General features: G+C 40.9%; 2 protein-coding genes across 2 annotated transcripts; both read right to left on the minus strand.

The window, feature by feature from the left end:
- LOC102188133 (olfactory receptor 5V1-like) lies at positions 8,609–9,556 on the minus strand. Its single transcript, XM_005682835.2, has one exon. The coding sequence runs from the start codon at positions 9,554–9,556 to the stop codon at positions 8,609–8,611; it is 948 nt and encodes a 315-aa protein (XP_005682892.2).
- Positions 24,237–25,160, minus strand: LOC102187858 (olfactory receptor 1038-like). Its single transcript, XM_005682834.2, has one exon. The coding sequence runs from the start codon at positions 25,158–25,160 to the stop codon at positions 24,237–24,239; it is 924 nt and encodes a 307-aa protein (XP_005682891.2).

The raw sequence follows: 25,396 nt of genomic DNA on the forward strand, positions 1-25,396 counted from the left end.
TGGAAGAGGGTGTTTGCTATGACCAGTGCATTTTCTTGGCAAAACTCTATTAGTCTTTGCCCTGCTTCATTCCACATTCCAAGGCCAAATTTGCCTGTTACTCCAGGTGTTTCCTGACTTCCTACTTTGGCATTCCAGTCCCCTATAATGAAAAGGACATCTTTTGGGGCTGTTAGTTCTAAAAGGTCTTGTAGGTCTTCTAGAATCATTCAACTTCAGCTTCTTCAGCATTACTGGTTGGGGCATAAACTTGGATTACTGTGATATTGAATGGTTTGCCTTGGAAATGAACAGAGATCATTCTGTCACTTATGAGATTGCATCTAAGTACTGCATTTCGGACTCTTTTGTTGACCATGATGGCTACTCCATTTCTTCTGAGGGATTCCTGCCCGCAGAAGTAGATATAATGGTCATCCAAGTTAAATTCACCCATTCTGATCCATTTTAGTTAGCTGATTCCTAGAATGTCAATGTTCACTCTTGCCATCTCTTGTTTGACCACTTCCAATTGCCTTGATTCATGGACCTGACATTCCAGGTTCCTATGTAGTATTGCTCTTTATAGCATCGGACCTTGCTTCTATCACCAGTCACATCCACAGCTGGGTATTGTTTTTGCTTTGCTTCCATCCCTTCATTCTTTCTGGAGTTATTTCTCCACAGATCTCCAGTAGCGTGTTGGCCACCTACTGACCTGGGGAGCTCCTCTTTCAGTGTCCTATCATTTTGCCTTTTCATACTGTTCATGGGGTTCTCAAGGCAAGAATACTGAAGTGGTTTGCCATTCCCTTCTCCAGTGGACCACATTCTGTCAGCCCTCTCCACCATGACCCACCCATCTTGGGTTGCCCCGCAGGCATGGCTTCGTTTCATTGAGTTAGACAAGGCTGTGGTCCTAGTGTGATTAGATTGACTAGTTTTCTGTGAGTATGATTTCAGTGTGTCTGCCCTCTGATGCCCCCTCACAACACCTACCATCTTACTTGGGTTTCTCTTACCTTGGGTGTGGGTTATCTCTTCACAGCTGCTCCAGCAAAGCGCATTACTTTGGATGAGGGGTATCTCCTCACTACTGCCCCTGCTGACCTTGAATGTGGAGTAGATGCTCTCAGCCCTCCTGTGCCCGCACAGCCACCGCTCCTTGGAGGACAGGTTGCTCCTCCCGGCCACCACCCCTGGCTTCAGGTGCAGAGTGTCTCCTCCCAGCTGCTGCCCCTGGCCTCGGGCGCAGGGTGGCTCCTCCTCTCAGCCATTCCTGTGCCGTCACAGCCTGGCATTCTCAGCAGCTGCCCCTGACCTCGGAGGTGGGGTAACTCCTCTTGGCCGCCACCCTTCAGGCATGAGGTCATCCCGGCTTCTGCCCCTGACCTCAGACATGGGGTAGCTCCTCTCGGCCGCGCTCACCAGTCGCAGCCGCCCGCGCTTAGTGCGCCGGTCACAGCTGTAGGTTTATCAGTTTTATATTTTCAAAGAACCAGATTTTAGTTTTAGTGATCTTTTCAGTCGGAATTTAATTTATTCCTGCTCTGATCTTTATGATCTCTTTCCTTCTACTACCTTTGGATTTTGTTTGTTCTTTCTTTGCTTTAGGTGTAACATTTGATTGCTTATTTGGTATTTTTCTTGTATTGCTATAAACTTCCCTGTTAGAACACGTTTGATGTATCCCATAAGTTTTGGTTCATCATGTTTTCATTTTATTTCTAGATATTTTTTTCCTTCTCTTTGACTATACCAGTAAGCCATTGGTTGTTTAACAGCATATTGCTTAGCCTTTGTGGTTTTGTGGAGTTGTTTGGTTTCATCTTTTTGCATTTTTTTCTTATAGTTGATTTATAATCTCAATGTTTTTGGTCAGAAAAGATGCTTGACACAATTTCAATTTTCTTAAATTTACTTTTAGAGAGGAGAGGGAATAAAAAAAGATATAGCCATCCCTTACTTTTATTCAAGGACAAGAAACTGAGATATATGTTCAAGAGAAAAGATATGCCTTCATCAAAGTATTGCCAGCCATAAATTTAAACAGTCCAATACTTTCAAGCAGGGGAGATCATGTCATCCAGTAACTTCATCCAGTTTCAATATTTTTAAAATTCATTTATTTTTTATGGAAGGATAATTGCTTTACAGAATTTTGTTGTTTTCTGTCAAAACTCAACATGAATCAGCCATAGATACAGATATATCCCCTCCCTTTTGAAACTCTTTCCCATCTCCTTCCCCATCCCACCCCTCTAGGTTGATACAGAGGACCTGTTTGAGTTTCCTGAGCCATACAGCAAATTCCCATTGGCCATCTATTTCACATATGGTAATGTAAGTTTCCACGTTTCTGTTTCCATACATCTCACCCTCTCCTCCCCTCTCCCCATGTCCATAAGTCTATTCTCTATGTCTGTTTCTCCATTGTTGCCCTATAAATAAATTCAATACAATTTTTCTAAATTCTGTATATATGTGTTAGGATATGGTATTTATCTTTCTCGTTCTGACTCACTTCACTCTGTATAATAGGTTCTGCATTCATCCACATCATTAGAACTGACTCAAATGCATTACTTTTTATGGCTGAGTAATATTCCATTGTGTATATGTACCACAACTTCTGTATCCATTCATCTGTTGATGGACATTTAGGTTGCTTCCATATTCTAGCTACTGTAAATAGTGCTGCATTGAATGATGGGATACATGTGTCGCTTTCAATTTTGGTTTCCTAGGGATATATGCCTAGGAGTAGGATTGCTGGGTCATATGATGCTTTTATTCCCAGTTTTTAAAGGAACCTCCAACCATCTTCCATAGTGGCTGCATCAATTTACATTACCATCGACAGTGCAAGAGTGTTCCATTTTCTCCACACCCTCTCCAGCATTTACTGTTTGTAGACATTTTGATGAGGGCCATTCTGACTGGTATGAGGTGATATCTCATTGTAGCTTTGCATTTCTGTAATAATGAGCAATGTTAAGCATCTTTTCATGTGTTTGTTACCCATCAGTATATCGTCTTTGGAGAAATGTCTGTTTAGGTCTTTTCCCCACTTTTTGATTGGGTTGTTTTCCTGGTATTGAGTTGTATAAGCTTCCTGTATATTTTGGAAATTAATCCTTTGTCAGTTATTTCATTTGCTATTATTTTCTCCCATTCTGAGGGTTTTCTTTATACCTTGCTTATCGGTTTCAGTATTTTGCGATTTTAAGATCTTGGGTATTATACAATTCATCCAAAACATTACACAGAAATATAAAGACAAACTCTAGGGTTTTACTTGTACTTTAAGAACATTTTTTTCTTTACTTAATAAGAAGAAATTCAAATTACAATTTTTTATGTTAAATAAACATAGAAAATTCTGGAACTTTTTTTCACATTTTTAAAAATTTTCAAAAACTGTTTCCATTATTGGTCAAAGTCTGATTCATGGCAAATTGATGAGAGATCCATTGTTTTCAACAGGATAGAAACTGTTTCCAGATTTACTAACAGAGATATAACCTCAGTATCTTTATGGAATATTGTGCTCAAGTAAATGGTAAAATATAAATATTTGGTTATCTGATTGTAAAATGAACGATTTGTTGAATTCTTAACATTTTATTCAATTTTAAATGATTATATTAACAAATCCTATGTACTCTGTTGCTATATGATAAAAACTTTATGTCATAACACATGTAAACTTGGAGATATAGAATAAAAAGGGTAATAAGAAGCAAAACAAGCCTCAAATTTACAATGGTTAAGTAGTTTATTACTTCATTTCTTACTTCAGGTATGCATGGATTATCTCACTTGTTCTAAAATTGAGTAACATATAGTTGCCCCACCACAAATAATAACAGCCTTGTGTGTTGTGGAAGATGTATATCAGGTCATTGATGAATTTTAGGAAATGTAATTAATTCCAAATAATGTTATCTCAATGTGTTTTACTCTATTTCATGTGTTCAGTTCAGTTCACTTCAGTCGCTCAGCCATGTCTGACTCTTTGCGACCCCATGAATTGCAGTACGCCAGGCCTCCCTGTCCATCACTCCGTCACCAACTCCTGGAGTTTACCCGAACTCATGCCCATCGAGTTGGTGATGCCTTCCAACCATCTCATCCTCTGTCGTCCCCTTCTCCTCTTGCCCCGAATCCCTCCCAGTGTCAGAGGCTTTTTCAGTGAGTCAACTCTTCGCATTAGGTGGCCGAAGTATTGGAGTTTCAGCTTCAGCATCAGTCCTTCCAATGAACACCCAGATCTGATCTCCTTTAAGAGGGACTGGTTGGATCTCCTTGCAGCCCAAGGGACTCTCAAGAATCTTCTCCAACACCACAGTTCAAAAGCATCAATTCTTCAGCACTCAGCTTTCTTCACAGTTCAACTCTCATGTTCATAAATGAGCACTGGAAAAACCATAGCCTTGACTAGACGGACCTTTGTTGGCAAAGTAATGTCTCTGCTTTTTAATATGCTACCTAGGTTGGTCATAATTTTTCTTCCAAAGAGAAAGTGAGGAATAGAGGGAAAACCACTAGACCATTCAGGTATGACCTAAATCAAATCCCTTATAATTATAAAGTGGAAGTGAGAAAGAGATTTAAGGGACTAGACGTGATAGATAGAGTGCCTGATGAACTATGGAATGAGGTTTGTGACATTGTACAGAAGACAGGGGTCAAACCATCTCCATGGAAAAGAAATGCAAAACGGCAAAATGGCTGTCCGAGAAGGCCTTACAAATAGCTGTGAAAACAAGAGAAGCAAAAAGCAAAGGAGAAAAGGAAATCTATAGGCATCTGAATGAAAATTTCCAAAGAATAGCAAGGAGAGATAAGAAAGCCTTCCTCAGCAATCAATGCAAAGAAATAGAGAAAAAGCACAGAATGGGAAAGACTAGAGATTTCTTCAAGAAAATTAGAGATACCAAGAGAACATTTCATGCAAAGATGGGCTCGATAAAGGGCAGAAATGGTATGGACCTAACAGAAGCAGAAGATATTAAGAAGAGGTGGCAAGAATACACAGAAGAACTGTACAAAAAAGATCTTCACGACCCAGGAGATCACTCACCTAGACATCCTGGAATGTGAAGTCAAGAGGGCCTTAGAAAGCATCACTACGAACAAAGCTAGTGGAGGTGATGGCATTCCAGTTGAGCTATTTCAAATCCTGAAAAGTGATGCTATGAAAGTGCTGCACTCTATATGCCATCAAATTTGGAAAACTCAGCAGTGGCCACAGGACTGGAAAAGGTCAGTTTTTATTCCAGTCCCAAAGACAGGCAATGCCAAAGAATGCTCAAACTACCACACAATTGCAATCATCTCACATGCTAGTAAAGTAATGCTCAAAATCTCCAAACCAGGCTTCAGCAACACGTGAACCGTGAACTTCCAGATGTTCAAGTTGGTTTTAGAAAAGGCAGAGGAACCATAGATCAAATTGCCAACATCTTCTGGATCATGGAAAAAGGAAGAGAGTTCCAGAAAAACATCTATTTCTGCTTGATTGATTATGCCAAAGCCTTTGACTGTGTGGATCACAATAAACTGTGGGAAATTCTGAAAGAGATGGGAATACCAGACCACCTAACCTGCCTCTTGAGAAATCTGTATGCAGATCAGGAAGCAACAGTTAGAACTGGACATGGAACAACAGACTGGTTCCTAATAGGAAAAGGAGTACATCAAGGCTGTATATTGTCACCCTGCTTATTTAACTTATATGCAGAGTACATCATGAGAAATGTTGGGCTGGAAGAACAAGCTGAAATCAAGATTGCCAGAAGAAATATCAATAACCTCAGATATACAGATGACACCACCCTTATGGCAGAAAGTGAAGAGGCACTAAAAAGCCTCTTGATGAAAGTGAAAGAGGAGAGTGAAAAAGTTGGCTTAAAGCTCAACATTCAGGAAACTAAGATCATGACATCTGGTCCCATCACTTCATGGGAAATAGATGGGGAAACAGTGGAAACAATGTCAGACATTATTTTGGGGGGCTCCATAATCACTGCAGATGGTGACTGCAGCCATGAAATTAAAAGACACTATTTCATGTGGCATAAATACAAATAATCATGCTATATTTGGCATAATTTTGAAAATGACTAACAAATCAATGGCAATTCAGAGAAGGAAGTGACACATGCCTTTTGAGTTATGTAAGACTGCCTTATTAGTGATGTTATTACCTCAGTTCAGTTCAGTTCAGTCGCTCAGTCGTGTCCGACTCTTTGCGATCCCATGAATCGCAGCATGCCAGGCCTCCCTGTCCATCACCAACTCCCGGAGTTCACTCAGACTCACGTCCATCGAGTCAGTGATGCCATCCAGCCACCTCTTCCTCTGTCGTCCCCTCCTCCTCCTGCCCCCAATCCCTCCCAGCATCAGGGTCTTTTCCAATGAGTCAACTCTTCGCTTGAGGTGGCCAAAGTATTGGAGTTTCAGCTTCAGCATCAGTCCTTCCAATGAACACCCAGGTCTTATCTCCTTTAGTATGGACTGGTTGGATCTTCTTGCAGTCAAAGGGACTCTCAAGAGTCTTCTCCAACGCCACAGTTCAAAAGCATCAATTCTTCAGCACTCAGCTTTCTTCACAATCCAACTCTCACATCCATACATGACCACTGGAAAAATCATAGTCTTGACTAGTTGGACCTTTGTTGGCAAAGTAATGTCTCTGCTTTTGAATATGCTGTCTAGGTTGGTCATAACTTTCCTTCCAAGGAGTAAGCATCTTTTAATTTCATGGCTGCAATCACCATCTGCAGTGATTTGGAGCCCCCCAAAATAAAGTCTGACACTGTTTCCACAGTTTCCCCATCTATTTGCCATGAAGTGATGGGATCAGATGCCATGATCTTACTTTCCTGAATGTTGAGCTTTAAGCCAACTTTTTCACTCTCCTCTTTCACTTTCATCAAGAGGCTTTTTAGTGCCTCTTCACTTTCTGCCATAAGGGTGGTGTCATCTGCATATCTGAGGTTATTGATATTTCTTCTGGCAATCTTGATTCCAGCTTGTGCTTCTTCCAGCCCAGCGTTTCTCATGATGTACTCTTCATATATGTTAAATAAGCAGGGTGACAATATACAGTCTTGACATACTCCTTTTCCTATTTGGAACCAGTCTGTTGTTCCATGTCCAATTCTAACTGTTGCTTCCTGATCTGTATACAGGTTTCTCAAGAGACAGGTCAAGTGGTCTGGTGTTACCATTTCTTTCCAAATTTTCCACAGTTTATGGCTTTGGCATAGTCAATAAAGCAGAAATAGCTGTTTTTCTGGAACTCTCTCGCTTTTTTGATGATCCAGCAGATGTTGGCAATTTGATCCCTGGTTCCTCTGCCTTTTCTAAAACCAGCCTGAACATCTGGAAGTTCACCGTTCACGTACTGCTGAAGCCTGCTTAGAGAATTTTGAGCATTTCTTTACTTTACTACGGTGTGAGATGAGTGCAATTGTGTGGTTTTTGAGCATTGTTTGGCTTTGCCTTTCTTTGGGATTGGAATGAAAACTGACCTTTTCCTCATTTAGTGATTAATAGAATCCAGATAAGAGAAAGCTAGAAGGCACTTATGTGACAGAGTGAAAAGAGAATCAGAAACACAGAGATTTGGTGACATAGTAATTGTGATCACCAGACTGGAGACTAAATTTTGAAAGCTATCAGGTTTTCCAGGATGGGGGAAATTATTAAGAAAATTATACATGACTTCTGACTTTAAAGCAGTAGGAGATAAAGAAAATACTCCTATCTCTACATGTGACAAGAAAAGGGAATGCACTGAAAATGATGGGCTATCTTCAGTCAGAAACTATAGCTCTCTAGGCAAATGGAACAAAAGTACTGGACTTTAAGGCAAAGCAAAGCCTAGTTTCATGAATTTCAGTCTAAGTAGCAGAGTAAAATTTTTAATAAAATACAAGGTAGCTAATAGATGTGCTTGTATGTGTGTGTTTGTGTCTGTGTAAATGACCATGTTGATGCTAAGATGGGAATAATACAGTGAGCTGAATTAAATATCTAAATCAGAGACAGAGGAAACTAAGTGCACTCCTAGAAGGCACAGGCAGAACTGAGAATGGAAAGGCTCATGGGAAAACACAGAGAAACTGAGAAATACAGAATAAGTGGAAGCTAAAATTGAAGAGGAAGAAGAATGAAATGAAAACACTAAGGATAAATGTCATAACATAAGAATACTTTATTTATAGTCTATCAAATAAAGGAAAGTATAGGTACCATTTATACATAAATATAGATTCAAAAAAGATTTAAAAAACAGATATATAGATATGAATATGATAATAGATCTAAGTTAACTTAGACAGGTTCAGTTTATACCTGTTACATGTGTGTAATTATTAACAGTTCTCTGCTTCCTTTCAGAAAATATCAACTTTTGGATGATAAAATTAACATTTCTAGTTCAAGAAGATAGTGATATATAGCTAGACATAACTAATGTTATACATATGTGTGTATAAAAATTTCTATGTGTAGACAAGTTTGCATTCCATATACACTTACCTTAATTGAAAATTATTCTATGAATTATTTCTATGAAATCATCATAAACTGAGCTTTGAGTCATTTGCTTGTAATATTATACTTGCAGTGAATACACTCTATGACATAAGACCCTTCTGAGTGCTCCTTTCACTTCTGTATTTCTCAAGCTGTAGATCATGGGGTTTAACATTGGAGTAATAATTCCATATAACATGGAGATGAGTCTGTCTCTTGCTGGGAAGTGTTGACTGGAATAGGGGTGTACATAGGTAAATACTGTCGTGCCACCAAATAAACAAACCACCAGAAGGTGGGAAGCACATGTGGAAAAGGCTTTATGCTTCCCACCTGTGGACTGAATCTTTAGGATGGTTGATACAATGTAGAAGTATGAGATAAAAGTAACCAAAAAGGAGCTGATCCCCAAGATACCTCCTTCCACTAAGATAAGCATTTCTGCCACATAAGTGGATGAGCATGAGAGGACCAGCACTGGTGGGATGTCACAGTAGTACTGGTTAACTTGGTTGGACTTGCAGAAAGAAAGGTGGAACATAGATACTGTATGAAGGAGGGAATTGAGAAATCCTGCTGTCCAGGTCCCAGCAGTTAGTTGGACACAGCGAACCTTGGTAATGATGAGGGTGTAACGAAGAGGGAAACAGATGGCCACATACCTGTCATAAGCCATGACAGATAGAAGGAAGACTTCAGTCCCCAAAAGGCCCATCAGAAAATAAAGTTGCAAAGCACATCCAGTGAAGGAAATACTGTGCTTCTCAGTCAAGAGGTTCTCCAGCATGTTGGGGACAGTAACTGATGGGCAGAAGATGTCTAAGAGGGACAAATTTGCCAAAAAGTAATACATGGGTGTATGCAGTTTTTTCTCAGTTCCAATGGCCAAGAGAATGGCCCCATTTCCCCCCACAGTGACCTGATAGATGATGCTAAAGACCACAAAGAGAGGGTAGCGCACCTCTGGGCGTTCAGAAAGCCCTATGAGGATAAAAGCAGTCACTGTGGTTTGATTGTAGGCATCCATCTCCTCTGTCTACAGTGGTCTTTCTGGAGGAAATGTAACAAACAAAAACAGATTAGAGCAAAAAGCCAAAGAGGCAAGCAATGAGAAATTCTTACATGATAGTTGGTGAGCAGTTATTGGTAAAGTATGTTAAAATTATATTTTAATTAGAGATATTGATTATTATGTGTGTACATTCAGGCGAGTACAACTCTTTGAGATGCTATAGACTGAAGCCCCTCAGGCTCCTCTATCCATGGGGTTCTCCAGGCAAGAATACTGGAGTGAGTTGCCATGCCCTCCTCCAGGGGATCTTCCAGATCCAGGGATCAAACCCACATCTCTGATGGCTCCTGCATTGCAGGTGGATTCCCCTGAGCCACTGGGGAAGTCCTTTGATTATTATAACTACTATTTAAAAATCTCCTGTTTTCATAGTTCTTGAAGATTCATTCTCTGCTCCTTTTCAAATGCAAGACCTCTGAGAAACTAAAAAAAAAAAATCAAAATTTGCCTTCTGTTAAACCACTGTGGACCTGTTTGGGATTTCACAGTTCAGTAAAACTAAGACGTGCTTCCCACACCTCCTTGGGCATTTACCTTATTTTGCCTATATTATCTGAGTGTGTACAATTTTATGCACAATCTCAGTATAAACTACCTTGGAGTTAGAACCAGTGTATTATTCCTTGGTATATAAATTTTAATAAATGCTAGAAACTTGAAAACATATTGTATACAAACATTCATCCAAATAACTGTTGAGTAAAGGAATGAACAAAGGTCTCCTGCATTGTGGGAGTATTTTTTACTGCCTGAGCCATCAGGGAAGCCCAAAGGAATGAATGTCATTTTATTTGCTCTGACAAAGTGTTTCTATAAGTAAAAAATAAATATGGAGATGTTTTCATAACTTCAAAATCATAATAATTTAAATATCAACATTAATATGTATTCTCCACAGAAAGTATAGTGAAAGTTGCTCAGTCATGTCTGACTCTTTGCGATCTCATGAACTATACAGTCCATGGAATTATCTAGGCCAAAATACTGGAGTGGGTAGCCTATTCCTTCTCCAGGGGATCTTCCCAACTCAAGGATCGAACCCAGGTCTTGTGCATTGCAGATGGATTCTTTATCAGCTGAGCCTCAAGGGAAACCCACAGAAAGTATACTTCAATAACATTAAATTTGCCTACAAAATATAAATTAAACCTGGTCTGATGGTGTCTGAGCTTCCCAGGTAGTGCCAAAGAACTCGCCTCTCAATGTTGAAGACATAAGAGACACAGGTTTGATCCCTGTGTGGGGAAAATCTGCTGGAGGAGGGCATGACAACCCACTCCAGAATTCTTGCCTGGAGAATCCCCATGAACAGAGGAGCCTGGAGGGTTACAGTCCCTAGACAGTAGGACACAACTGAAGCAACTTAGCATGCACGCACACTGAGAGTGTCTGAATGTGAGCCTAACACAAACCAAATCTATTCATTAATAATAATTTTTCTTTTTAAAATTTAAATAAATCACTATGTGTATATGAATATCTAAAGAAATATGGTGTTCCAGAATTATATATTCTTGAACATATTGGCAGTACTAATTATTCTTTAATTTTCTAATTTTAATTGCATGGATATTAATAGTCCACATAATCAGCGTTTATGATATTTACAAAAAATGATTTTAGTTGAAGGTCTACAAATCAATACCTCTGTGGATTTTTTTGTCACTTTGAAATTAACTTTTTTTATATATGTATAACAGAAAAACTTGCTTAGAAAATAAAATGCAAAAGTCATTTTCAGTGGTTCCCCCTTCCTCAACATTTGTTTTGCCTACTGGACATTCTTAATGATTTCTTTACTGAGATAATATATATTAGTAGAAATGATACAGTTTATGCAGTGATTTATTTATACATGTGAAATGTATACACATTTATTTATACATGTGAAATGAAATTACTTTCTTTCATTTTTTTCCCATGCAATATTTAAATAAAAATCTTTGAGACGCTTTGGGAGATATTTTTTCTCTTTCTACAAGTAGCACCAGATCTGTACCATGCTTGAGAGAAAAAAAAAAAGAGAGAGACTATCAATAATTCTCAAATCATGAAATTTAGGAAAGAAAATTCTGATAATAACTACAAAGTGTCTGGATACTGTTATTCAATCAATACAAGATGTTTAATAAGTAAGAAAAATATCAAAACAACAGCGTCTACCATGTCAGTTCTCAAATTCTCAAATTTTCAATAGCAGTCTACACCTTAATAAAGTTAATAGTTTTAAAAATAATATTCAATTTATGAAACTTTTGAAGACACTTACAAGAAAATTAGTATCTTGAGATATTAACTTCTATGCTAAGTACTCATTTTTCTTTATACTCACACTTACTAATTTGACTAATTTTTTTAGTGAGGATTATAAAAAATAAGTCAAAAACATCCTGACAGACACATAAGGTAGTTCTACATCAGGATACTTAATCAGCATGCATCTTTTAAAATATAAGATTTTTCCTAAATTTTGTACTTTATCATTTAAGTTTGTTAAGTCAAGCTTAGGTTCTTGGCACATAGAATGCAGAATTTGTTAATGCATGGAAGAAACTTTCGCTCACGTGAACAATACATATCCTAAATCAAACATAGTTAAAGCCTAGGTATTTCTCATCTGATTACAAAATAAAAGTGTTTTTTTAAAATAATACGTTGCTGAAGAAGAGGTTCTATAACATTTCGTATTAACCCAAGAGATGGTAGCAGTATATTAGAAAATGAAAGAAATTATTAGAAAATAGTCTCACTTGCTATATGAAATTAATTGGTATAAATACAAGCATATGAGTTTTTTTAATAATCCAGGTTAAAATGAGTTTTTTATCATAAACATCCAAATAATGAGAACTCGAAATAGAAATGAGTGGCTTAAAACTAGCCTTTTCTGGGAAATTGGCCAGAAATCAACCTTTCTTATATTTGCATATGATGTAATCAAGTGTACAAGCTTTTTTCTTTAGCAGTTATTTAACAATTCCACTATATAGAGAAAAAGAAAATTAGTTAATTAAGCAGGAATAATCACTTAAAAATATTACATCTTAAGATAATTGAAAATTTATAATTATAATTAAGTTATATATAAATATCAAAGAAAAATTACATTTAGACAGAGGATTTTTTGTTAAAGATATATTGCTAGGGAAGTTCTATAACCCTTTTAAACTCATGAAATGACAGCTAATAAACTAAAGAAATAGAAAATATATATCCTTTACCAAGTTTTATCTGCTTTGTGACATCTTTGTTGCCTGTAGAGCTCATGGACCTAGCTTTCTAGAGAACATACATTCATGTCTATGTGTCAGACACATTGATTAGATGGAGCAGCATTTCCCATAGAGAGGTTTTGGATACACACTTGTGTGGGAATGCACAACTTTCAGGAATGAAATTACACAATTTAAAACATTTATAAAAATACTCATTTTATAATATTTGAAATTTACACTTTATCTTACCCATCTAGCATTAAGTTTTAACTAATTTTTAACATGTGTACATATTCTCACCATATTAACATTTTTACAAACATCCTATTTTATCTTAGCTTTAAAAGTCTAGAATTTTACAACTTTCTAGCCTTTTCAGCAGACTCATTGCACATACGAACATTCACTAAGAAGAAAGTAAAATGATCTAACACGTCCCCCCACCCACCCACCCACCACCAAAGCTCAGTAAATTAAAGCAAACTACCCAGGTCTATGGACTTCCCTAGTAGCTCAGAAGGTAAAGAATCTGTCTGCAATGCAGGATATCCAGGTTCGATCCCTGGGTTGGGAAGAGCTCCTAGAAAAGGGAATGGCAAACTAGTATTCTTGCCCAGAAAATTCCACAGACAGAGGAGTCTGGCAGGCTACAGTCCATTGGGTTGCAAAGAGTCAGACACTAGTAAGTAACTAACACTTTTACTCATATCTATATAATATGCATTTTGCAATTTATTCTATGGTTTATATTGTGCCCTCTTCTTCCTTAGGGAGGATAAAACAATAATAAGGACTATGGAGAATATATACTTTTCTTCTTCATAATCTCATCTATTACCTACCTAAAAATGGACACCTGTTAAAAATAATGGACACTTAGTAATAGGCATTTACTGTATAATTAGCCAATTTAATCTAAGTTGAAAAAGAAGTTACAATATATCAGAGTGAAAATTTTGTTTCTCCTAATTGTTTAGAATACAATTAAATAAAAATATTTTCCAGGAATTAAACTGCCAGATAAAAGTGAGGAAGTTAGTGTTACTGAATTTTTTCTGTAATCAGAGTAATCATTTCAGCAAAATATGATTATATAATCTACTTGCTATAATTTGCATTTTCAAGATAGATAATGTTTTACACTACATGTATGCATTAAACATATTTTTTATGTTGCTAAGACTGCCCAGCTGAAAAGTTGTTTCTTATAACCATTTGGCTTAAGGCTCAATATTCAGAAAATGAAGATCATGGCATCTGGTCCCATCACTTCATGACAAATAGATGGGGAGAGAATGGAAACAGTGACAGACTTTATTTGGGGGGCTCCAAAATCACTGCAGCCATGAAATTAAAAGATGCTTACTCCTTGGAAGAAAAGCTATGACCAACCTAGAAAGCATATTAAAAAGCAGAGACATTATTCTGCCAACAAAGGTCCATCTAGTCAAACTTATGGTTTTTCCTGTAGTCATGTATGGATGTGAGAGTTGAACTATAAAGAAAGCTGAGCGCTGAAGAATTGATGCTTTTGAACGGTGGTGCTGGAGAGTTCCTTGGACTCCAAGGAGATCCAACAAGTCCATCCTAAAGGAAATCAGCCCTGACTATTCATTGGAAGGACTGATGCTGAAGCTGAAACTCCAATACTTTGGCCACCTGACTGACTCCTTGAAGAAGACCCTGATGCTGGGATAGATTGAAGGCAGGAGAAGGGGACACAGAGGACCAGATGGCTGGATGGCATCACCAACTCAATGGACGTGAGTCTGGGTACACTACGGAAGTTGGTGATGGACAGGGAGGCCTGGCATGCTGCAGTCCATGGGACTGCACAGTTGGACACGACTGAGCAACTGAACTGAACTGAGACTCAAATTGCATGGAATTTCAAACTTATTTCAACCTATAAGTGCAAACTCAATTTTCTAGAATAATGGTTTTAATTTTAAAAATTCAGATATATACATTTTAAAAATATTTGTGGATATTATGTGTGTTTGGGGCTTTTCTGGTGGCTCAAATGGTAAAGAATCTGCCTACAATGCTGGAGACCTGGGTTAGATCCTTGGGTGGGGAAGATTCTCTGGAGAAGGGAATGGCTATACACTCCAGCATTCTTTCCTGGAGAATTCCATGGACTGAAGGGTTACAGTTCATGGGGTCACAAATAGTCGGACACAACTGAGCAACTCATACTTTCATTTTCTATGTGTGTTTAGTGAATACAGGTGAAGGGTATACAGATGTTTATCATACAATTTCAATTTTTGTATAACTTTGTAACTTTTCAAAACAAAATGTTGGGGGAAAATCAAGCACAAACATAAAATATATGACACAGGGAAAAATCAGTTTTGCCATCTAACCTGGTATTCACATGCCTACTCAACCATTCTGTTATTATGAAATAGCAACTACTTTTAGCTCTATGCTGCTTTCTTTTGAAGGTAGGCTTTTCCCATTTACTCAGAGTAATTTGGTTACATGGACTTCTCTGTTTGCTTTTTCCTTTTTTTCTTTAGTTTGTTTACTGAGGATTTGGAAGGTCTGTAATCTCTTTTTAGACCTTTGCATGGTTTCTGTTGTACTTTACAAAATAAATCTTAACCTAAGTTGATTTATATGTTACTCTCATCTTTTAGACTTTGGATAACAGAGATGGATAGTCTGTTAAGAAATAATATGGAAATATCTATTCAGTCAGTCAGTTGAGTCACTCAGTTGTGTCCAACTCTTTATGACTCCCAAGGACAGCAGCAGCCAGGCTTCCCTGTACATCACCAACTCCAGGAGCTTGCTCAAACACATGTCGACGGAGTTGGTGATGCCTTCCAACCACCTCATCCTCACTCCCCTTCTCCTCCTGCCTTAAATCTTTCCCAGCATCAGGGTCTTCTCTAATGGGTCAGCTCTTTGCATCAGGTGACCAAAATATTAGAGCTTCAGCTTCATCATCAGTCCTTCCAATGAATATTCAGGACTAATTTCCTTTAGGATTGACTGCTTTGATATCCTTGCAGTTCAAGGGTCTCTCAAGAGTCTTCTCCAACACCACAGTTCAAAAGCATTAATTCTTCCAGTGCTCAGCTTTCTTTATGGTCCAACTGTCACATCCATACATGCTGCTGCTGCTAGTCGCTTCAGTCGTGTCTGACTCTGTGCGACCCCATAGATGGCAGTCCACCAGGCTCCCCCGTCCCTGGGATTCTCCAGGCAAGAACACTGGAGTGGGTTGCCATTTCCTTCTTCAATGCGTGAAAGTGAAGTTGCTCAGTTGTGTCCGACTCTTCACGACCCATAGACTGCAGCCTACCAGGCTCCTCCATCCGTAGGATTTTCCAGGCAAGAGTACTGAGTGGGTTGCCATTGCCTTCTCCGCATCCATACATGACTACTGGAAAAAGCATAGCTTTGACTAGAGGGACCTCTGTCAGCAAAGTAATGTCTCTACTTTTTAATAGACTGGTCACAGCTTTTCTTTCAAGGAGCAGGAGTCTTTTAGCTTCATGGCTGCAGTCGACATCTGCAGTGATTTTGGAGCCCAAGAAAATAAAGTCTGTCACTGTTTCCATTTTTTCCCCATTTATTTGCCATGAGTTCAGTTCAGTTCAGTCACTCAGTCGTGTCCGACTCTTTGCAACCCCATGAATCACAGCACTCCAGGCCTCCCTGTCCATCACCAACTCCCAGAGTCTACTCAAACTCATGTCCGTCGAGTCGGTGATGCTATCCAGTCATCTCATCTTCTGTTGTCCCCTTCTCCTCCTGCCCTCAGTCCCTCCCAGCATCAGGGTCTTTCCCAGTGAGTCAACTCTTCGCATGAGGTGGCCAAAATATTGGAGTTTCAGCTTTAGCAATGAACACCCAGGACTGATCTCCTTTAGGATGGACTGGTTGGATCTCCTTGCAGTCCAAGGGACTCTCAAGAGTCTTCTCCAACACCACACTTCAAAAGCATCAATTCTTCGGTGCTCAGCCTTCTTCACAGTTCAACTCTCACATCCATACATGACCACTGGAAAAACCATAGCCTTGACTAGACGGACCTTTGTTGACAAAGTAATGTCTCTGCTTTTGAATATGCTGTCTAGGTTAGTCATAACTTTCCTTCCAAGGAGTAAGCGTCTTTTAATTTCATGGCTGCACTCACCATCTGCAGTGATTTTGAAGCCCCAAACAATAAAGTCTGACACTATTTCCACTCTTTCCCCATCTATTTCCCATGAAGTGATGGAACCAGATGCCATGATCTTCGTTTTCTGAATGTTGAGCTTTAAGCCAGCTTTTTCACTCTCCTCTTTCACTTTCATCAAGAGGCTTTTTAGTGCCTCTTCACTTTCTGCCATAAGGGTGGTGTCATCTGCATATCTGAGGTTATTGATATTTCTCCCGGCAACCTTGACTCCAGCTTATGTTTCTTCCAGCCCAGCATTTGTCATGATGTACTCTGCCTATAAGTTAAATAAGCAGAGTGACAATATACAGCCTTGACGTACTCCTTTTCCTATTTGGAACCAGTCTGTTGTTCCATGTCCAGTTCTAACTCTTGCTTCTGACCTGCATATAGGTTTCTCAAGAGGCAGGTCAGGGGGTCTGGTATTCCCATCTCTTTCAGAATTTTCCAGTTTATTGTGATCCACACAGTCAAAGGCTTTGATATAGTCAATAAATTTGCCATGAAGTGATTCCTAAATTAAGAGATCTGTCAACAGTATCCGGGGCCGCGCCTCCCCACTCCCAGTTGGGAGAGGGTCCCGGTGAGCCCACGGAGCGGCTGGCGAGTGAGACCGCGCACGCGCCGTTTGCGGGCAGCGAACCCCGTGGTGAACCCAGGACCGGGACGCCGGGTCCTTGCTCCCAAGTCGCGCGGCGGTTAGGAGCCCCTCAAGCCTGCCTTTGCCAGAAGCCACAGGCGCTGCTGGTGTGCGGGCACGGGCTGGGCCGCCTCGCTGGAGAACTTGTCCCTAGGACGTGAGTCTTGAGTCGGACTAGATGAAGACGGATCTGCAGAGGACGGATGGATGATTTGCGTGGACAGGGCCCCTCGGCGGCACGCGGTGAAGCCGCAGGTAAGACGGCCCCGGAGGCGGAGTCGGATCGCGGGAAGCTCCGCGGTGGCGGAGGCCGGCTGGCGTACCAGAAGTCACGGAAGCACCCTCGTGTGTGTGGCGGTAGGACCACGCGCTGAGCCATGGCCCTGGCTGTGAGTGCTTGCCGCCCCTCCCTGTCGCTGCTGGCCCTTGCCCTGTCCGCACGGGACACCGCCCGTGCCCCTTCCCCTGTCTGGGACCGAACCGGCCACGCCTCACCTGGATGTCGTCCCCAGGCCTCCGTCGCCTGTGGCGCCCCCGGGGAACGCTGGGCACGCCGGGTTGTGCTTGAGGGGCCTAGGGGCGCAGGTACGCGTACGGAGAGCATTCTCCCGCGCCGGCTGCGACTTTGGATGTTGGCGGTGGTGGTCGAGAGACCCGCAAAGGCTCCCCTGGGGTTTGGGGAGGCCAGTCGGCGTCCTGGGTGCCGTGGGACCGGCCCTCTGTTGCAGGCCTCTGGCAGTGAGACCCCGTGGCGTGCCCGGGCGGCCGACTCGCGGTGGCGACTCGTTTTGGACGTCCAGGGCTCTTCGCGATGGCGCCCGGCAGCCCCACGCAACAGCCGCTTCTGTGCCGCCGCCGCCGCGTCTTCGCGACGCCGGCCTACCTGGCTGCACCCCGTGGGTCCGTTTCTCCGTCAGTCCGTCCGCCGACCCCCAGGGCCGCGACCGCAAGCCGACGCCTGTCCGCCGACGTCGTTTACTGCTGGGCAAGGGGGAGAGCCATGCCCCGCAGCTCCCGGCTCTGGCAGCTCGCCCGAGCGCGGGTTGGGTCCCTGCCAGCAGTAGTGGACCGGCCGCGTGCACGCCCCGCCCGCCCCCGTGCGGGAGAAAGGGAGAGCGCATCAGCTGGTCCCGCTAAAGGCGGGTGTCCGCCGACCCGCTCCCGGGCCGCCAGGGCGAGGTGCCTGCGACGGGGGACGCCCCCTTGTTCCTCCACGCCGCCTCAGCGATGCTCTGCGCCTCGAGTTGAACCAAGCGTGGGTAGTGGGCCCTCCTTGCCGCCGGTGAGGCGGGTCAGTCGGCCCCCAGTGATCGCCTACCCCCTTCTCTTCGTGGGTTGCTGCCGCCCTGTCGCCCACGACCTGCACCCAGCACACCCAGCTCCCTGTGCCCCCTTGGCCAGCTTCCCTGGTGGCTCAGATGGTAAAGAGTCTGCCTGTAATGCTTGAGACCCAGGTTTGATTCCTGGGTCTGGAAGATCCCTTGTAGAAGGGAATGGCAACCCACTCCAGTATTTTTGCCTGCGGAATCCCGTTGACAGATGACCTGGCAGGCTACAATCCACGGAGTCCCCAGAGTGGGACATAACTAAGTGGCTAACACTTAACTATCAACAGTATAGCTGAGCCATAGTTTGTTTAAACTTCTGTGAATGAACATATAAATTCTTCCCAGTTTTCATTATTTCAACAAAATACTTTAGTAAACACCTTTGATTATGGTTAAGTGCATGTTTGAGTCATTAGGATAGAATAATAGAACTAGCTTACTTGATTAAAGATTTCACAAAATTTTCATTTAGACAGCTTTAGGTCAAATCCTTAAACCTATCTTATTTTTGATAGCAAATATTATTTGATATATTTGTACAAGCAGAAGCTGGACCAACCTCTATAACCATGTGCCAACAGAACATTTCATGCCAAGATGGGCTCAATAAAGGACAGAAATGGTATGGACCCAACAGAAGCAGAAGATATTAAGACAGGTGGCAGGAATACACAGAAGAACTGTACAAAAAAGATCTTCACCACTCAGATAATCACAATGATGTGATCACTCACCTAGAGCCAGACATCCTGGAATGTGAAGTCAAGTGGGCATTAGGAAGCATCACTATGAATAAAGCTAGTGGAGGTGATGGCATTCCAGTTGAGCTATTTCAAATCCTGAAAGATGATGCTGTGAAAGTGCTGCACTCAATATGCCAGCCAATTTGGAAAACTCAGCAGTGGCCACAGGACGGGAAAAGGCCAGTTTTCGTTCCAATCCCAAAGAAAGGCAATGCCATAGAATGCTCAAACTACCACACAATTGCACTCATCTCACACACTAGTAAAGTAATGCTCAAAATTCTCCAAGCCAGGCTTCAGCAATACGTGAACCGTGAACTTCCTGATGTTCAAGCTGGATTTAGAAAAGGCAAAGGAACCAGAGATCAAATTGACAACATCTGCTGGGTCATCAAAAAAGCAAGAGAGTTCCAGAAAACATCTATTTCTGCTTGATTGACTATGCCAAAGATTTTGACTGTAATAATCACAATAAACTTTGGAAAATTATGAAAGAAATGGAAATACCAGACTACCTGACCTGCCTCTTGAGAAAACCATATGCAGGTCAGGAAGCAACAGTTAGAACTGGACATGGAACAACAGACTGGTTCCAAATAGAAAAAGAAGTAATGCAAGGCTGTATATTGTCACTCTGCTTATTTAACTTGGGGCTTCCCTGGTGGCTCAGAGGTTAAAGCATCTGCCCCCAATGCGGGAGACCCAGGTTCGATTCCTGGGTCAGGAAGATCCCCTGGAGAAGGAAATGGTAATCCACCCCAGATTCTTGCCTAGAGAATCCCATGGATGGAGAAGCCTGGTGGGCTACAGTCCACAGGGTCGCAAAGAATCCGGCATGACTGAGCAACTTCACTTCACTTTATTTAACTTATATGCATAGAACATCATGAGAAACTCTCAGCTGGAGGAAGCACAAGCTGGAATCAAGATTGCTGGGAGAAATATCAATAACCTCAGATATGCAGATGACACCACCCTTATGGCAGAAAGTGAAGAACTAAAAAGCCTCTTGAGGAAAGTGAAAGAGGACAGTGAAAAAGTTATCTAAGAGCTCAATATTCAGAAAACTAAGATCATGGCATCTGGTCCCATCACTTTATGGAAAACAGATGGGGAAACAGTGGAAACAGTGTCAGACTTTGTTTTTTTGGGCTCCAAAAATTACTGTTGATGGTGATAGCAGCCATGAAATTAAATGACATTTACTCCTTGGAAGTAAAGTTATGACCAACCTAGATAACATATTAAAAAGCAGAAGCATTTTACTTTGGCAACAAAGATCCATCTAGTCAAAGCTATGGTTTTTCCAGTAGTCATGTATGGATGTGAGAGTTGGACTGTGAAGAAAGCTGAATGCCAAAGAACTGATGCTTTTGAACTGTGGTGTCAGAGAAGACTCTTGAGAGTCCTTTGGACTGCAAGGAGATCCAACCAGTACATCCTAAAGGAGATCAGTTCTGGGCGTTCATTGGAAGGACTGATGCTGAAGCTGAAACTCCAATACTTTGGCCACCTAATGCGAAGAGCTGGTTCATTTGAAAAGACCCTGATGCTGGGAGGGACTGAGGGCAGGAGGAGAAGGGGACAACAGAGGATGAGATGGTTGGATGGCATCACCGACTCAATGGACATGAGTTTGGATAAACTCCGGGAGTTGGTGATGGACAGGGAGGCCTAGTGCGCTGCAGTTCATGGGGTCTCAAAGAGTCGGACATGACTGAGTGAACTTAACTGAACTGAATGTTAGAAGTAAATGCCTATTTATATTATGACAGAGCTAATGGAGAGAAGTTATTGCAAAAGTTTACCTCATTATAATAAAATCAACAAACAAAGTTATAGCACAATTCTCTTATAAAACTGAATTTTTCTCCTATAAACTTGATTCAATTATTTGCTTATTTCCTTCCTGTATAGAGTTTCAAAGGGAGAGTGGGGGATATATAATTAGTATCTCAATTCATAAATAGCTTAAATTATCCATGAGAAGCAGAAACTATTGGTTATTTTTGGATCACAATAATTCTTATAGTTGTTTTTTTCTTTCATGTATTTATTTATTATAATGAAGTGCTGGGTCCAGCCCCGGTGGATCCAGGGTAATTCGAAGGTGGGGACTGAATTGGCATCCCGGAAAAAACTTATTTAATTACAGATATAGAGGGAGATTAGAAACAGATAGTGTAGTAGGAGAATTAGTGGAGAAAAGAGGCTGAATAACTGGTTTACATGGAATACCAATCACCACCTACGTAGGCCACAGGCGTCTTTCCATTCTCCCAAAGGAGAGGAGGCACTGAGGTCTCCCCAGTCCGATCTCAGAAGCCCAGGCAGAATTAGCAGGCTTGGTGAGTACCCACATTTCAGATGGGAATTCAGCCAGGAAAACGGGGAGCAAGAAAGAAACGACACGGGGGAATCAGTCTTTCCAGAAACTGATCTGATTTCTTTATTTTTCAGGTTTGTTTATATACCTTTTTGTTATACATAGGGATGAATACAGAGTCACGCGGGGGTCAGCAGACCTGACCCTTGTCACAATCAGGTGCTTCATATAAAATTATACAAAGGTCTTATGAGTTTCATCATCTTTTAGCCATGAGGTCTGCTGACATTTTATGGCCCTTTCTGATACCGGTCAGTTAACCAGAAAACTTATTTTTCCAGGGGTGATTTTTTCTTAAATCAGGCGCCACCCTCCAAATAAAGTTGCATTCCTATAGGGTGAGGGTGTAGTGAGTTACAATCAAGAAAGGAATTTACTTAACCTAAGGTTTAACATGATTAATCTTAAAGGTTAATACTTATTTCTGCTATATGCTAGTTATATTCATTATAAGGGCAGGAATATGGAGATTTAGCAGCAAATATTGGCTCAACAAATGTAAACCCTTCACCAACGTTCCCCTTAAGATCTATTTTATCTAAAGATAGTGATAAAGTTACATTTTTACATAGCATAGTGATTTATAACAAAGTACAGTGATCTATAACAAAAGAGAAGATTCATCAACTCAAAAAGTCTAGTATTGCTAACATCAAAAAACTACTATATTTCCTTTTCTATATTCCAAATACATTGATTAATATATTCCCAGGTGCCTAAGGCTATGGAGGCCTGATGGCAATCATTGACTCATCAATGAAAAAAGCCCTATGGTAATACTCCAAACTCTCTGTGCTGTCTATGGTTGAGAGGTTGTCACACAAGCTAGTCTGTCAGCAGAGAGGTTTGACCTGAGACATCCTTGTCACACCCAGAGCAGGGAATTAGCGGTAATTATTGGCACGACAAATGAAGAAAAAACCCTTCACCAATATAGTTCCTAATCAACCCACTAATACTATACTAATGATCTTCTAACTTCTCAAAAGAGTCTGTTTTTAGAAAGTTTTAAAACATCCCGTGCCTCTCACAGTTGCGAGGCTGTAAACAATCACATGCGGCTGGACGAGCCTGATCAGGCAGGCCAGAGAACCTTCAGAGTTCGTAAGTTGAAACACTCTTATCACGCCCAGGAATTTTTATTAACTGGAGCTGCAAGTTAACTCCTTCTCTGAGAGAAATGGTTATGGGGGAGAGCTCTCTGTAAAGTACTCTGGTTTTGGGGGTAGATGCTCAGGAACAGGGGGTTTCCTGAGGCTTGATCACGCCTTTGCGTATGCCAAGCTTCCTTCCTCATGACCTTTGCTATGGGCAGAGTTCCTCACACTGGTTCCCAACAGTGAAGTATACATAAAATATTCTTTTATTTCCTATTTCCTCTGGGTGGAGTTCTAATGCTGTGTTTAATAAAAGGGAGAGGGGTGAAAGTGGGCACCCTTGTCTTGTTTCTAATCATGGAAGAAAAGATGTCAGGTTTTTATCATTGAGTATGATGTTAGCTGTAAGCTTGGTATGTATGAGCTTTATTATGTTCACATATGTTCCCTCTAATATCCAGTTTATTGAGAGTTTTTATCATGAAAATCTTATTTTGTCAAATGTTTTTCCTGTATCTGTAGAGATGATCATACAATTTTTCTCTTACTTCTATTAATGCAGTGCAGTATGTTTATTGGTTTGCACATGCTGCTTGGAATCCCAGGATAAATCTCACTTGGTCATGGTGTATGACCTTTTAATGTGCTGATGAGTTAGGTTTGCTAGTATTTTGTTGAAGATTTTTACATCTATGTTCATCCAAGTTCATACAGTTTTATTTTCTTGTAGTGTCTTTGGCCTTGGTGTGAAGATAATTCTGGCCCAATAAAGTTAGTTTACAAGTATTCCATAATCAGTTTTTTAGAAGAGTTTTAGAAGGGTTGGCATTAATTCTTAAAGTGTTTGGTACACTTCACCAATGAAACCAATGGTACAAGGCTTTTCTTTGTTGGAAGCTTTTTATTACTGCTTTAATCTTCCTACTTGTTATTAATCTGTTTACATTTTCTATTTCTTCACTATTCACTTTACTAGATTATGTGTTTTGAGAAACTATTTTATCTAGGTTAATGTTTAGAGAAATATGCTTAATATATGAAAAATAAGCCTATTTGGATGGGACAAATAGTTTCTTTAGGGCCTCCTGCATGTCTGTGTTTCTCAGACAGTAAACAACAGGATTAAGACTAGGTGTTAGAATGGAATAAAACACAGACACAAGCCGTCCTTGAAGGGGGAAGTAATGAGAAGTAGGTCTCAAGTAAGCAATGCTCCCAGTGACATAAAACAGAATGATGGTAGTAAGATGAGAAGAGCAGGTGGAAAAGGCCTTCCAACGGCTACCAGCAGAGTGGGTCCGAGCAATGGTAGCAATGATGAGAACATATGAGATGATGGTGAGGGCAAAGGCACCAAGAATAGTACAACCACCCACCACAAATCCAACTTCCTCGTTGGTGTGGGAGTCACTGCAGGAGAGTCTCATGATAGGAGAGCTGTCACAGAAAAAGTGGTCAATGACATTAGGCCCACAGAACTGGAGGGAGAAGGTGTTGATGGTGTGAAAGATAGCATAGAAAGCTCTGCTCAACCAGGCCACCATAACAAGCTCTGTACATAGCTTTCTGCTCATAATGACACCATAAAGGAGAGGCTTGTAGATGGCCAAACAACGGTCATATGCCATAGAGGTGAGCAGGAAGCACTCAGAAGCACATAGCGTTACAAATAAGAAGAGCTGAGCCACACATTCCCAAAAGGAGATGACTTCTGAACCCATGAGTGAATTAATCAGTGCCTTGGGGATGATGACTGTGGTGTAGCACATGTCCAAGAAAGAGAGATTCTTCAGGAAGAAATACATGGGGATGTGGAGGCGGCTGTCTCGGCTCACAGCTGCAATGATGGAGATGTTCCCCAGGAGGGCAAAGAGATAGATGAAAAGGAAAAAGATGGTACTAATGAGCCTCAGTTCAGGCACGTCTGAGAAGCCCTTTAGAATAAATTCAGTTACTGTTGTCTCATTTGTCATTTCCTTCCCAAGTCATGAAAAGCAATAGTCAGAGAATATTCAAGATGGATGTGGTCTTAGTGATAGTTAGTGCAAAACACACGCTCACAAATTGGTCCATAAAGATGGTAAAAAGTAAATCTGGTTCTCTTCATAGTTCATGAATCCCACTTACTTTTCTTTTTCTTTTTTCTCTTGCTTTCTCTGTTAAGTCTGAGCAATAACAGATTATAAATGAACAAATAAGCATATCTGTT

Source organism: Capra hircus, chromosome 7, assembly GCF_001704415.2.
Source record: "Capra hircus breed San Clemente chromosome 7, ASM170441v1, whole genome shotgun sequence".
In the NCBI taxonomy this organism is placed as follows: Eukaryota; Metazoa; Chordata; class Mammalia; order Artiodactyla; family Bovidae; genus Capra; species Capra hircus.